This window comes from Aedes aegypti, chromosome 1, assembly GCF_002204515.2.
Source record: "Aedes aegypti strain LVP_AGWG chromosome 1, AaegL5.0 Primary Assembly, whole genome shotgun sequence".
In the NCBI taxonomy this organism is placed as follows: Eukaryota; Metazoa; Arthropoda; class Insecta; order Diptera; family Culicidae; genus Aedes; species Aedes aegypti.
Window position 1 is genome coordinate 98,644,024 of NC_035107.1, and position 15,555 is coordinate 98,659,578.

The window sequence follows — 15,555 nt, forward strand, 5'->3', positions numbered from 1 at the left end:
AATTAGTTATAGTTCCAAAAGAATGCCATTCCCCAAGCTTTTGTACTCCTTGAATAATTGTCAACTGCTCTTTTTTTTTTCTTGAAAGAAACAGACGATTGATATCGAATACAAAATATATGATACGCCCAGGCTTTAATTTGCTCATCTTGATCTGATAGATGGAGCGACCTCGTACGCTCACAACAATTATGAGCAGCGTTCGATGTTGGTTGAATAATCCGTGGCTGAGAGAGTGGTGAGAAACGTTGGCTTTATCCAAACGCACATCTTCAATTTGACAGCTCTAGCTTACTGCGAGGTTCTGCCAACATATCACACACATTTTTGCCTGATAGCATCCTCAACCTAACTAACACGAGAGTCGGCCCATCGACCTCGGGTGCCGTACTATTTATTATAGCTATGCATCTTGTCATCATGGTGTTCTGCCTCTACGCCATAGGCCTTTTCATGTGACAGATCCGTCTATGCATTTGTTTACATCGGTGGAGGACCGGTGCTAACACGGGCCTGTCATTTTCATAGAAGAACTGTCAAAGTGCTTCCCGATCAGCTGATTTGAGACGTCATGTGAATAGGCCTATTCAAATGTTCAACCATTCATGTTTATCCTTCAAGATACCGAAAATCGTTATGTTGTATTTTTCCTACAAATGCTATGACTTCTTCTGCTGTGATGTTCATAAATGCTTTGACACTTCTCGTAACGTATATTATCTAGTGATCCTTTATAGAGAGATAAGCGGAAGTAAAATGGAAAGATTTGGCAACAGACCAGCAGTGCTGATTTTGCTCAGCGTCGAGAACAATATTGTAACACGGACATGACTTCCTCATTTCTACAAAAAATATTTTGTTTCGTTATAGATCTTTGAGCTACATATTCAAACTAATAAACAGCCCTAAAATCAACAACTAAAAATCGCATTGACAAAAATAAAAAAAAAAATCATATTTTTGCTTCATGCAAAATTACTTTTACCAATATAATTTCAAGCGGATAACATTACTCCTCAAGAAAAGTTCAAAACAAACATAACGCATGTTCGTTTGGCTCACACTTTGACAGCTCTCGCTACTCGATTGGCTCACACTTTGACAGAAATGTCAGCTTCCGCGAATCTCTCTTATAAAGGATTTCTAATATTATCCATTACGAAAAGTGTTTTAATAATTTCGGTTGAATTCTGGAAAACGTTTTAATGGAAAATGAATGATGATAACGCATTGACTGTGTTTCATGCGCATAACTGTCCTTTGTACATCCCGTAGAACATAGGGTCATTATGCAAATGATGTAGCAATCAACACTAAACATTCAACGTTCAAATATTTGTCGCATAACTTATGATCTCGCCCTATTGGTAATCGAGTGAGCAGCTCATCGTTTTTATGCAAATTAAAGGACCAAGATAAAAACTGTCGCCACTAAGAGATAGAAAAGGATCTTTTCTTCATCGAAATATTGTTAAATAACATGTAAATCTATTCGTTTGCTCATTAATCATAAGCTACACACTTGGTTACCAATGGCTTTTAGGGCGAGATCATAAATTGAGCGAGATGTGGTCATCTAACTCAGTGGAATAGGAACCCCCTTTGAAAATCTACAAGCGTCCACAAGCTTAGCGAAGAATATTTCTCAAAAAAAATCGAAATCCCAGAGGAGAGTTTACGGAAATGTAATAATTACAATCAATAATTATTTTCATCGCACAGCAGAATAGCGCCCAATTCTAATATATGGTAGTTGGCCGACGGGCCACTCGTGGCGCTCGCATCACTTTTGTTTGAGTTTGAGATTTGATCACTACTGCCACCTAGTTCGCGGTTGGCCAAATTGGCGAAAATGTGAGATGAACAATCAGCAAGGATGCTGACAAATTTCAATGACTACCATTCATTAAGCATTTTCTGTTTCTGAAAGTAAGTTTTTCCAGTTTCTGTGAGGAAGCATTTACGGCATCTGGGAGCAAGAGCAATCTTCTGGAAGCAAGCGTTTCATACATTAAGAAGAATTCGCCAATAGTTTAAGCAAAATCAAATAATTCAGGAAGAATAATGGATTGAAAACCAACATGAGTCCGCCTAGGAAATTCTCAGATTTTTTCAAAGATCTCACCGGTAATCTGGCAAGAATCTTGGGACAAATCTTTAAAAGCATAGAATCTACTAATGACTGACAAAAATAGGCCAAGCATCTTATCAAGATTTCTTCATTATTATTCATAAAAATATGAGAGTTGCACTGACTTCAATATAGTAAAAATGATGTTTTTTTTGCAATGGTTCCGTGGATCCCCTGAGAAGTCGTCATGGCGCATCAGGGGTCTGCGGATCATCGCTTGGGAACCTCTGATCTAACGTGTTCATTGTAATTCCAGTTGCAACATACGTTTTCCAAGTACAAATATAAAGATCCAGTTCGAGAACTTGTACCACAAAAACAACTCCGATGGACCTCGTGACCTGCTGGACACCAGCTGCGGACCGTACGCTGCCAGCAGCAGTACGATGCAACTCACCGGCAATGGTCCCTCGAACAACAGCGATATGCATCCCGCCTCTATTTCCACAACAAGCAGCACCAGCATGTACGCCCCGCTTAAGATCTCCATACCTCCCGAACCGCCCAGCTCGTCTTCGATGGAACACATGGATTTGAGCGGCCGTATCCGGGACAATGGCAAGAGTCCGTACCCTTCGCCGACCGGTACCATCAGTGCTGCCAACAGTTGTCCCACGAGTCCCCGCCAAGGATATCACGACTTTTCCGTCTACACGTCTGGCCATATTGGTCCAGTGGGCGGAATACTCAGTCACGACCTCGGTGGACCAACCGGCGGCCACTTGGCTTCGAGCAGCAGCGGAGGCGGCGTCGGCAGCCACAGCTTTAACGATTTCCAACCCCCGGCAACGTCGCAGTCGCTGGAGAACGAAAAACCGCCGTACAGCTACGCCCAACTGATTGTGCAATCGATTTCCGCCTCCCCGGAGAAACAGCTAACGCTGTCCGGAATCTACTCGTTCATCTCGAAGAACTATCCGTACTATCGGAACGGAGCAAACAAGGGCTGGCAGAACTCCATCCGGCACAATCTAAGCTTGAACCGGTAAAACGCTAGTTCTTAATTTTTTTTACTTCTGATCAACGTCCAAACGTATTTCCGTTTCAGCTACTTCATTAAGGTGCCCCGCTTGCAGGACGAACCGGGCAAGGGAAGTTTCTGGCGTATCGATCCCAACAGCGAGCTGAAGCTGATAGACCAAAGCTACCGAAAGAGACGCCAGCGGGGAAGCCAGTGCTTCCGGACGCCGTACGGCATGCCGAAATCGGCCCCCGTTTCGCCCACTCCGATGGATCCGGAAAGCAGAGAAGGCTCACCGTTGCACGACATGCTGCTCCAGTCGGCGCCTGGTTCGCCGGGACAGGTGGCGGCCAACGCGTATGTTCACAGCAGCACCGGCACCAGTGTGGCAGGCCATCCCGGGCAGGAAGGTAAGTCCAAGTGGGATTAAATGAGGGATATTTTTAGATGTTAAGTTATCTTCTGAACAGATTATACACTATACAAAACATTAGGCTGAAAATAAAACTTCTATAGTTCAGTTTTTCACAATGTTCATCGTTTATTAATGTTTATTCACGCTGCGATCAAAAACAGTTAATGGTTAAGACAAATTACGTGAACTTTATGAAATTGTATAGCATCATCAATAACGCAAATGTATAACGATGTACAATTGCATTGCTAATAATATGTAGGGTCGGTGTTCCCTTAGTGGACGGTCCCCTACAGTCGCACTAGTGGCTTTTTACGGCCGTTTCGCTGGTAATCGTAGCAAAATAATTTTTGGCATGAAGATCAGTAGCTATTTATCTATGTACCATTGACACACAGCTCGAATTTGTTCAAAAAATTATCGAAATAAATAGTTTTGCTTAAAATTTTAGCTCCCTTGCACCTATAGTTAACCTATTGTTCCTATAGTAGCACTACTAAGAGAAACTATTTTGTTATTGAACAAAATAGTCGATAAATTAGGAACTTATTTACATCAATCGAACGCTTTTGATCCACACTTCAAAGAAAAAATATAAAAGTTTTGTAAAAATACGGTTTTGATTTGTGTTTTGCCTATTCCGTGAGGCTAGTGCTACTATAGGAACAGAAATTAGGAATAGTGCTACTATAGGCACATGTGTTCCTATAGTGGCACAAGCGATAATAAATACAAAAACATAAGTTTTCTTATGTTTCATAATTTTTCCACAAAGCCAAGATAAAAAGCTTTCAGATGATCTAAAAATAATTCCGCAGGCTTTATTTTTCGATTTTATACGAATATTTGTTCTTAGCTATGCGGCTATTGGTACATCGACCCTAACAGATATTACCATGGATTTTTTTTAAAAAGTTTGCTCCAAGCTTCGCTACAAGTAAAACTCCTGTAGAACTTGAAACAGAAATTTATTTTTTTATATTTCTCTGTTTACATCAACAGGCGAAGTGAAGCCCCAATGATGTTGGTACACTGATTCTGTTTTTGCACGGATTTTTCTTACACGGCCGTGCAAAAAAAGTTTCCATACATTTTTTTTCGCCAAATACTTTTTTTTTTTGCATGAAACGTCGAGAAATGGTGTTACTTTTTTTGCACGGTTTTTGAAATTTTGAACTGAAAACGTTTTTTACACGGTACTGCAAAAACAGAATCGGGTGTAGTTAAAAACAAAGCTAAACATACAAATCGAAACAAAAAAGATTCAATCTACAAATAACACATATAGAAGTCAAGGGCTAAAACAATTTAAAGCACATTCTATGTCGATGTCAGTTGTTTCGTCCAGCCTTAAAAAAGATGAAAATCTTCGACGTAAGAACTCACGAGTGAGATGAAAGTCTAAAATTGATGCGACTCGGTTGAAAAGCTTTAGTAACCCGTGAATCCCACCATTATAACTATAGTTCGTTCGTCGGAGAGGAAGCCTTAGAAACGAGCTATTGCGAAGCAGTCGACATTTCCGACATGTTCCAAGATAGACGCGCAGTCTATTCGTCCATGGAGCGTATCGGCGATCGTCAAAGCTCTGATCGCGTCTCTTCTGTTCTCGTAACTAGCTAGGCGGATAACGGATTCGTCCATGGTAGTTTTCGAAGCGCAAAACGTAGAGACTGGCGTTGAACCTACTGGATTCGCTCAGACTGCAGAGCAATATTCCAGAGTAGAACAAACGAGGGAGCAATAAAGCGATTTTAGGCAGTAGATGTCCGTGAAACTTTTGGCGATCCTGAAAATAAATCCAAGGGTTCTGAAAAGCTTGTCTACGGTATACGATACATGCTGCCTGAAAGGGGTCTACCCCGTTTGACATAATGCTATTTGGCATAATGCCGTTTGGCATACAGTCGTTTGGCATAATGGTCATATGACTTAATTTGAAAAGGAAAATACTACAAGTGCTACAGTAATATCCGGGACCATAAGATACGTAATAAAATATCATGTTCCTTTTTTTTAAATAACATGGCATAACTTAGGCGTTGGAAACATTTTTATTGAAAATGATCTATAATATCAATGGTCCCGGAAATCATGTATGTTGCACTTTCAAAAGAAATGTGTTGGATATTGGCTTGCTTGAAAAATGAAGATTAGAAGTATGTCCTATCAACAACTGACAACGGAATCTACGATCGCGAGCAGTTTATCAACACCCCTTTGCTTAATGGAAGGAATTTAATCAAATTCAATATGAAAAACTCACAATTATGCCAAACGGCATTATACTAAATAGCATTATGCCAAACGGGGTACACCCTCCTGAAAGACAATTGTGAGTCCATGATGACACCCATATCTTTCATGTGATTTACGCGTTCGATAATCGTGCCATGTGGACTGTATGCGAATAGGGTCGGCTGCTTCTTTAGTGAGAACGTTATAACTGAACATTTGGCTGGGTTAGTAACCTGGGTGCTGCGGACAGACTCAATATGCTTGTCAAACGGGAGCCTGATTGCCGGAGCCAAACATTGGAAATTGAGGTTATGTTTCTTTCTGATGAATTACTAAGGAGAGCTACGGAGTATTGTAATCTATCAAAATTAAAAATTGGAAAGTTTTATTTTTTTTTTATTTTATTACAAACTAGTGGTTCCGGCAAACTTCGTCTTGCCATCAAGTAGACTGTTGGAAAACGTCAAGAAATCCCCCATACAAAATGACCCTATAGTATTCTCTCATTCTCTCGATTATTCCGGAGATTTTCCCGAACTTTTCCTCACACGAACACGTCGCATTTCTTGTGGAGTGCAATAGTGAAAACCTTGCGATAATCCGTTGAGCCGTTCTCAAGCCATTTCGTGACATACAAACATCACTCCATTTTTATTTATATAGATTTAGTTGATTAAAAGATTTTTCTTACATTGATCGTTGTATAGATTTCTCATTATAATTTAACTGTCGAATTTGCGAGTTTTCGATAGTCTTTCAGAATCAGTTTTTCTCTTAATCCGTTGTTTTTTTTTTCAAATTATGGCAGTTTTTTAAATTTATTGGCTTTGAAATATTATGGAATTGGCTACGAGTCTTCCTGGTCGCCAAAATAATCTTCTGGATTGGGATCTTCTTCTATCAAATCCACGTACCTGGGTGTGGTCAAACAGAGCGGGCGACAAGTACAGTGGAAGTGATCGAGAAGCTGAAATCATCGGTAGTTTCGAATCTAATTCATCAGATTCGTTTGTGCCGATACCATGCGGTTTGATGGCAGGAATTGAATTTTTGCATCTCATTAGCTTACCAGCATGATTTTTCCGATAAGCTACGGCCAAAGTGATCCTAGAACATAATGGTAATATGATATGTGAATAGATAATATTATGTATCCGGTAGAAATCAAGACCAACATTTATTTATAATTATTGTTTTCTCGGGCCCCGTGCGTCGCAGCTAATATGTGAATAGTGCTCTGTGTTCATAAACATCGTAAGAATGCAGCGCCACACTAAAAAACTTATTTCAAAATCGCGCGAGTTGAGGTGCGTCGCGAGTCTCACTGGCGCGATCCGGTTTAGTGGCGGTGCGACAATAATTGATGTTTTATTGAAATACTTACCCAAAAGATTCGTGAGTTTACCGTCAAGTGCAAGTCATCATTAGCACAATATTTGAGCCACTATGAGCGGAGAACAAAGGCATTCGGGAACCGGTATAAACTTACACGATCCTTCTTGCTTTTCCTCCGGCAACCTTGAACCGAGCACCGCATCGTAATCCACAAGTTATGGGAGGGACAGATAGCTAGACATGTAGAATGAACTTTCCGAACTTTCACACGAACTAGGAGCTGATCGAGTCCAAATGTAAACAAACTTTGAGAAAGTCATGGGTGTTTGAACATATTCAAGCTCTCCAGAGAGAGATCGGAGAGCAAAACTTATGTCGAATTCGTTTTTGAACCTAGGTTGGAACTGGCGCAACCCGTTCTGAATCACAGTTTCAACCCCAACCCGGTTCAGGTTCGACCGAACCACAATTTGCTTGACGTTGGTTTGTTTATGTGTTGATCACCGACCCAGTTCCTAAAAACGAAAACGACATTAGAGAGCAGAGAACTTGGAATGACGTTTGAGGACCTGATACGACAAACACAATTCGCCACAACAAGCATATTTCAAGATTTTCTCTCTTTCTTTCTGGCGTTACGTCCCAACTGGGACAAAGCCTGCTTCTCAGATTAGTGTTCTTATGAGCACTTCCACAGTTATTAACTGAGAGCTTCCTTTGCCGATTGACCATTTTTGCATGTGCATATCGTGTGGCAGGTACGAACATACTCTATGCCCTGGGAATCGAGAAAATTTCCATTACGAAAAGATCCTCGACCAGCGGGATTCGAACCCACGACCCTCAGCATGGTCATGCTGAATAGCTGCGCGTTTACCGCTACGGCTATCTGGGCCCCTTACTTGATTTACTTGAAAATAAAAGGGGGTCCAGTTCGCAACACCCAGTTAGTAACTATCACTCTATTTATAGAGCACCAGTTAACTAAAGGGTTAATCTGTTGTTGCAAAAAGTGACAATCAATTGTAGAGCGGACTTGTAGATTTTTGTTTAGTTCATCGGCATAAGATAATCGAGGACCTTTGATTAGCAGATGAACTTCGTTGAAACACAACAAAAATATCAATGGACTCAAATGGCTGCCTTGTGGAATGCCAGAGGAAGTAGAAAAGCTGCTAGATTTGAAATCGCCAATTGAAACCAATTATTGAGGACTGGTGAGGTACGTCCAAAAACAACATAACAGATTGCCGCTGACACCAAGTCTATCGAGTTTTGCGATCGCGATGGTCCAGCTTGTCGAATGTAGAAATCCTTTATAAGAGAGATTCGCGGAAGCTGACATTTCTGTCAAAGTGTGAGCCAATCGAGCAGCGAGAGCTGTCAAAGTGTGAGCCAAACGAACATGCGTTATGTTTGTTTTGAAATTTTCTTGAGGAGTAATGTAATCCGCTTGAAATTATTTCGGTAAAAGTAATTTTGCATGAAGCAAAAAAATGAAATGTTTTATTTTTTTGAATTTTTGTCAATGTGATTTTTAGTTTTTGATTTTTATCGGCTGTTTATTAGTTTTGATATGTAGCTCAAAGATCTATAACGAAACAAAATACACTTACAGCAATGAGGAAGTCATGCCCGTGTTACAATATTATTCTCGACGCCGAGCAAAATCAGCACTGCTGGTCTGTTGCCAAATCATTCCATTTTACTTCCGCTTATCTCTTTATAAAGGATCAGTAGTCGAATGCAGCAGAAAGATATACTGAGGAAAAAAATATATCGATTTCCATACGAAACGATAATGAAATTTTACCAGAAGAAAATATTATAAATTTCATACGATGGCGTTATGAACGAATTAACTTGTGGTATAGTATGCTTTTTGCAGTACAGTAGTATAGATTCCATAAATGTGTCGTATGAAATCTATGAATATTTGTTATGAACATCAAATTGTACTCTTATGAATCTCAATATATTTGAGTATGACCTTTATACGAAAATGTATATATTTTTTCTTATATTATTATGACTTTTGCAGTATTTTTCAATTGTAACAAGACGTTTCTTGTAGTTTTCCTTGTCTTATAGAATATCACTTATAGCGTCCCTTTCATTCTAAGCACGACCACTTATTGGAAAATGTTTGCAACATTTCAAACTGATTTGAAATGAGAACTTCAACATTTGAAAACTATGCTATATTTTTGCAAAAATCATCTACTTAAAAGCATACATTTTGATCACTGTTTATAAATCAATAGTTTGTATCCCCGTTGAAATTGCCATCCAATCGAATATTGCCGTTGTCAGAACTGAAATCCCCTGGCAGTCAAGCACCGCTCCAGAAAGCTTCTTCGAGATGTTGAACAGATTCTGAAGAATATAGTCGATTGACGATTAATAATATGAAACATATGATAAAATTTAACAACTCAACACACGTTTTGTTCTACCCTTTTTGATAACCTCGTATTTCCATTGCATCCGTATCATCCATTGCATGAGATAAAGCTTTGCAAATGTCTTCTTTTGGCCGCCGTATTTACACCGCACTCTACGTAAAATTATCGATGATTACCTCTAAATACGGCAAAGGCCTTCACCAAAACTTTGTAATTCGCCAGCTTCTTATGTACTAACGCCATTTTGATTCGATTTGAAAGTAGACCAGACTCGGTTCATAAGAAAAACGTATGAACGTTTTCAAACAAGACTTGCTTTGGATTCCATTAGTACATCGTATGAAATGTTATAAAGTCTCGTATGAATCTTGAATTCGATTCGTATGTTCTTCATAAACGATTTATGGAAATTAAGGACTGTTCATTTTATAAAGTGGACACCTTGTGCATGCTGTATCTTTCTTATCAATCAATGAAATTTCAATCGGTTTTTTGCACATCGTTCGACTAGTATTGTACAATGTTGTGATAATAAAAATGCTCCAAAATAATTAAATTTCACACGAATATGGAACAACGATTAGATCGGTCGATTTTTTGAGGTTATCAAAATCAATGATTGTAAGAAATTGGCTGGAAAATTCGATAATTTATATTTTATATTTTCAAAAAAGGCTTGTTCTTCGAAAGCATCATCATTCAGAAGCCTGATGGAAAAAATCAAGTTATTTTTGGAGCAACAATTTTACAGATATAATAAAATCAATTTTCCCGTATATTTTTAAAGAATTTTTTTTTTAATTTGATGGGAATTGATATGAGTAGAATTTTTTGTGTAAAAGTACGTCCTGACGGAAGTCCTAATATAGTATTAATATGAAAAATAACTTACGCCTTCATAGAGTTACTTAGTAAGTCCCCACGTCACATTCAAAGCACAACAGAAACACAATTGTTTTATTCATAGAAGACCTATCAAAGTACATTGACAATCATCAAAATTGGCAACACTGCTGTAATAAAATCGATTTTATTTTCCACATATTATTTTCATAATATGTTATTCTGAGATTACCAAAATTCGGAGAAAACTGTTAAAACTGTTTCCAATTTGCTGTAGATCGATAAATATGCGTACATGATTTTAAAAGTATGAGCCTTTTTAGTAAAACTACCATAAACAGTAAAATTTATACTTAAGACTGTAGTTTAATCTCACGATTAAGCTTTCGTTTATACTAATATAGTTTCTTTAGTAATCCAAACTAGTTTTGAACACGCTTTTTACTTTTCTCTTTTGCTGGGAGTGAAAGGATGGTGTATCAGCAAATTTGGCCATAAATGGGTAAATCACTAAAGTTACCTAATGTCATAGAATGGTGGAATATAGTTGATATTTTTAAAGCTTTACCTTTAGTAGAATAGTAAAGGATACAAACATACAATTTGTTCATAAAAATAAGGATTTTTGTTTTGCGAAAAATAATGTTAAACTTTGACGGACAGCTTTTTTAACAGTTTTTGGAAAAACTATTTAGCTCTTCAACCAAAAGCATTTTCAAAGATTTTATATTTTCATAGCATTTTAGAATAATAGGTCAACGATACACAGAAAACCGATTACGATTTTATCAATAAATAAAAAAGATATAGCATAAACAAAGTGTCCACTTTATAAAATGAACAGTCCTTATACGAATCGTATGAAATGTTTTTCAGCTAGTAAAAAACTGTTTCATACGAAAGGTGTTATGAATAACATAAATCCAGTTTCCTCAGTGTAGGTGTTTATGACATCCGTCTGGGTACGTTCCGTCATGCTATTAGTAACATAGGATGTGAGACACACTAAATTAGTGGTACAATCAAACCTCCATGAGCCGATATCTGAAGGGACCATCGACTCATGGAAATGTCTAGTAAAGGAACAGAAATGCTATGGAAAGCTGTTTGAAGGGACCATTATAGCAACTATTAAATTTTGTTTTTAGTATGATTCCATGAGTCGATATCGATTCATGGAACATTGACTCATGGAGGTTTCACTGTAGTTGACCGGCCAGAAGTAAAACCAAGCTGAATGCGGCTGAGATACTGCTGACAGTGTGAGAGCAAAGGTTCCATAACGACACTCGATAACATCGCCTTGTTAAAGAAGAGAGCCCGCTTGCTCATTGACCGAAATGAAGCAATGAGACGGGATCCACACTAGAGGGTGATAGTACATGAACGGTTTGACATGTACCCAATGCTTGGCGTATTCCATTTAGGAAGTACGTTGAGTTATTTACCGACTTCATTGATCGAACAACCTCAAGATAACTTAGATTTTCGGTAAAAATGAAGTGGACTAGAGATACTCTATCGAATTCCTGAAGATATTTTTTAAAAAGTCCTGGTACAATTCTAGGAAATATTAACTTTCATCTTAAACTATATACATATGCTAGATAACTTTGATACATCATAGAACTATTTTTATTAGTTAAACCGATTATTCAACTTCTATCATTGAGTTTTGAAGACACTAATGTATTTCAAATACACCCGATTCTGTTTTTGAACGGATTTTTTTTTACTCGGCCGTGCAAAAAAATTCCATAATTTCCATGAAACGTTGAGAAATTGTGTTACTTTTTTGCACGGTTTTTGACATTTTGAGCTAAAAACTTTTTTTGCACGGTACGCATCCCCAGTGCAAAAGCAGAATCAGATGTATCATGTATCAACTCCAAAAAATATTTTTTTCTACCACGTTTAAGTTTCTATTCCTAAATTCTTCCTTTCAAATTTCTTTTTCGTCCTCTTATAGAACATACCACCTATTCGATGGTTTAAGTTTGCTTTTTGTTGAGTACTCGTCGTTTCTAGAGATCTAAAATAGCATTTATTTTCGTCGTCTTCATCGCAAGGTATGTTTTCCCCTTCTTATTTTTCGCATTTGTTTTCCTCACTATTATCAACCAATATGCACGCGACATCAATCAATCACACTCAAACAGCGTCGCTAGATCTGAACAGTAAAAACAAACCATCGTGTGATCATCAACTTTTCAGATTTTCTGGCAAAACAACCCACCAAACGAGTTCATCCGGAGTCTGTTGGTCAATTGTTCAAACAGCATCAACCGCAACCTGTAGCATCAACCGTAGTAGCAGCACCCACAACTTCAGCGGCCCCGGCGGCAGCTGCAGCTGATCCAAACCACCTGTAGACAGGCAGAGGCACGATCGCAATCGCAGTGAGATTTTCCATCACCTATTTCCGTTTCCATTCATACCGCGTAAGGCAAAAATGGGGAAACAACTTTTATTGATCATATGAGTATGTACACATATTTTAGTGTTACTACCAACACACATTATAATAAAATTGTAGGTAAAATCAAAATACGAACAAAACCGCTAATGTGTTCGTATTAATATATAAATTGTTGATAAGCATAAACACTGGGAATACAACACAAAAAACAACTTGAATAACATTAAATACAAAAGCAAACAAGTCGAAAGAAAAAATGTTGTAACAAAACAACCTAGTTTGTAAGAGTTTTGACTAATGCAGAAATTATTCTATTTAGTAGAAGTGCTTGTTGTACCATGTCGATGTCGTCGTCGTCGTTTTTAGCTAAATAAGCCTAAGGTGTTTCCTCCTAGGTTCTCTCTCTGCGCGTTGCGTTTGCTGAGATCTAATTTCGGGTCAGGAACTCTAAGACGTTTGACCAAATACCGATCCCTACGCTCCGATTTCCTCTCGATTGTTGTTTCCAAGAGAGCAACCGTTAAGCGTAAGGATTCTAGTTGGTAATGTCCTGTATCCTCCAGGAAGCTATGATCAAGCGGACAAACGATGTCTAATTCAGGTACTCAGCGGAATTGATGGCATGTGCTACGTAATAAATGGTTAATTGATGTTCATGACTTGAACCAAAATTCTCAACTTTTCTCTAGAAACGAAAAGTAGCAAAAGAGTGCGACACAACCAGCCAAACCATTGAAGCATATTAACGATCGAACAAAATGTTTTAAGTAAGCCAGAGGAACAATAGTGAAGAGAGAACATTGCAGGAGGTACGAACAGAACTCACAGACAGTAGACCCATAAACACACATACACACAACACATAAAGAAACAAACAAACTCACTCACACATACATTGGATCATTTTTTGATTGTTATTAAAGCTCTGTTGGGTTCGTGAAGCAGTGCTGTGCAAATTGTGTGTATCATCTAAAACAATCCCAAAGCCATTAGGTTGCAATGATATAAGGTGTCCCAGAAAGCATGGGTACGACTTCACCATACTGCCATTTCAAGATTAGTACAGATGAAAATCTGATTTTCACACATATGATTCTTGCACCATTCTTGCTATTATGAGAAGATTTTGAATTTTGAGCGATTGGTGACCTTGATAGTTGATGGCGTTACATTATTTTCTCTCAGAAGTCCCTGTTTCCAGTTTTGCACAATAGGGTCCTAAAATGTTTAATGAAATCTTGTTTTTATTTGATAACACGAAAGAGCATGATACTGTAAGGACTTTAGAAATTTTTCCCGTTCAAATAACGGCTATATCATATTTAAACTTTAATTTAAAAATTTCGTCCATAAATGAACCTGTACACTTTTGATCATGTTTGACGTTCGCTTAGTCGGCATAAACACCACAGGGGTATTAGTTTTAACACTGGGGTTGTTCCTATCTGACATTTCGGAAGGGACACGGAAAACAAAATACACCCAAATTTTGAGTTTAAGCCAAGGGGTGTGACAAAATCTTAAATAAATCTAAAAAAAAGTTTTTTGAACTTTAACACACGAAAAACATAAAAAAAATAGAGTAAACACGCGCTTTTTGGGCCTAAATTTGAGCCTTTGGCACTAAAATTGTGACAGGCCTTTAGGACCCTATTAACGGTATTTATTAGTGATCCTTTATAGAGAGATGAGCGGAAGTAAAATGGAATGATTTGGCAACAAACCAGCAGTGCTGATTTTGCTCGGCGTCGAGAATAATATTGTAACCCGGACATGACTTCCTCATTGCTATAAAGTGTATTTTGTTTCGTTATAGATCTTTGAGGTACATATCAAAACTAATAAACAGCCAAAAAAATCAAAAACTAAAAATCGCATTGACATAATTACAAAAAAGTAAAACATTTCATTATTTTTGCTTCATGCAAAATTACTTTTACCGAAATAATTTCAAGCGGATTACATTACTCCTCAAAAAAAGTTCAAAACAAACATAACGCATGTTCGTTTGGCTCACACTTTGACAGAAATGTCAGCTTCCGCGAATCTCTCTTATAAAGGATTTCTAGTATTTATGAGCGACTCTGTTGGAACCCATCTTGATAAGGTCAGCACCATAAACAAACTGGTCCTGCCTTGTTGTTCTTGAGATGTTGAAAGACATCTTTGACTTTTCTTATTTTGGAACCAATTAGCTCCTCTATCTGCTGCACTTAAGAAAGCATCAACTAACTTTTTTCAACTTTTGTTTCCGTGGCCTCTGCGTCGTTGTGGTGTTCATCGTTGTGCTGCTTCGATCACTTCGTGTCTGTCCGTCAAGCTGCTCCCTTCATTATACCTGTACATTTCTGCTCGTGGCACCAAGCTTTTATGGGGTGCATTCAGTTTCTGGTTGAACATCCACGTACTGCAACCCCATATCTTGGCATTTGTCTTTAATCTCTCGTCATCTGATGGTATGAACTTCGGATTCGTTCGTATGAAGCTTCGGATTCGTTTTTAAATTAGAACATTACAATTGCCATATTTAAATAACATAATCTTAGAATAGAACACAGCAGAATATTCGAGAGCATTACTTTAATAATTTAAACACTTCCAGAAAAACCTCGCTTGCCGTACACAGCACGAGCAGGATGGATTCTAAGGCTCAAATTTACCAACATGTTTTTCCAGGACATTCGATAACAACGTCGTATTCGGGCTAATGGTTTTCGGGGAGATGATTTTCGGGGTAATGATATTCGTGGAAGTGTTATAGAACCCCACCAATTTGAGAAAACCAAAGCGACCACCCTCTAGTTTAGC

The 15,555-nt window shown here is 38.1% G+C and overlaps 1 protein-coding gene across 5 annotated transcripts in view; it reads left to right on the plus strand.

Annotated features, from left to right (window-relative positions):
* The window catches only part of LOC5573529 (forkhead box protein K2), a 41,746-nt gene extending 28,058 nt beyond the window's left edge, over positions 1-13,688 (plus strand). For 2 of the 5 annotated variants that reach the window (XM_021843431.1, XM_021843437.1), the window contains exons 3-6: positions 2,388-3,116; positions 3,180-3,502; positions 12,298-12,397; positions 12,543-13,555. In XM_021843431.1, coding sequence (XP_021699123.1) covers positions 2,388-3,116; positions 3,180-3,502; positions 12,298-12,323 — 1,078 coding nt within the window. In that variant the 3' untranslated portion in view covers positions 12,324-12,397; positions 12,543-13,555. Of the gene's footprint in view, positions 1-2,387; positions 3,117-3,179; positions 3,503-12,297; positions 12,398-12,542 lie in introns of all 5 variants that reach the window. The other 3 variants (XM_001660878.2, XM_021843418.1, XM_021843414.1) reach the window with 2 other exon arrangements.
* Positions 13,689-15,555: the final 1,867 nt, after the last annotated feature.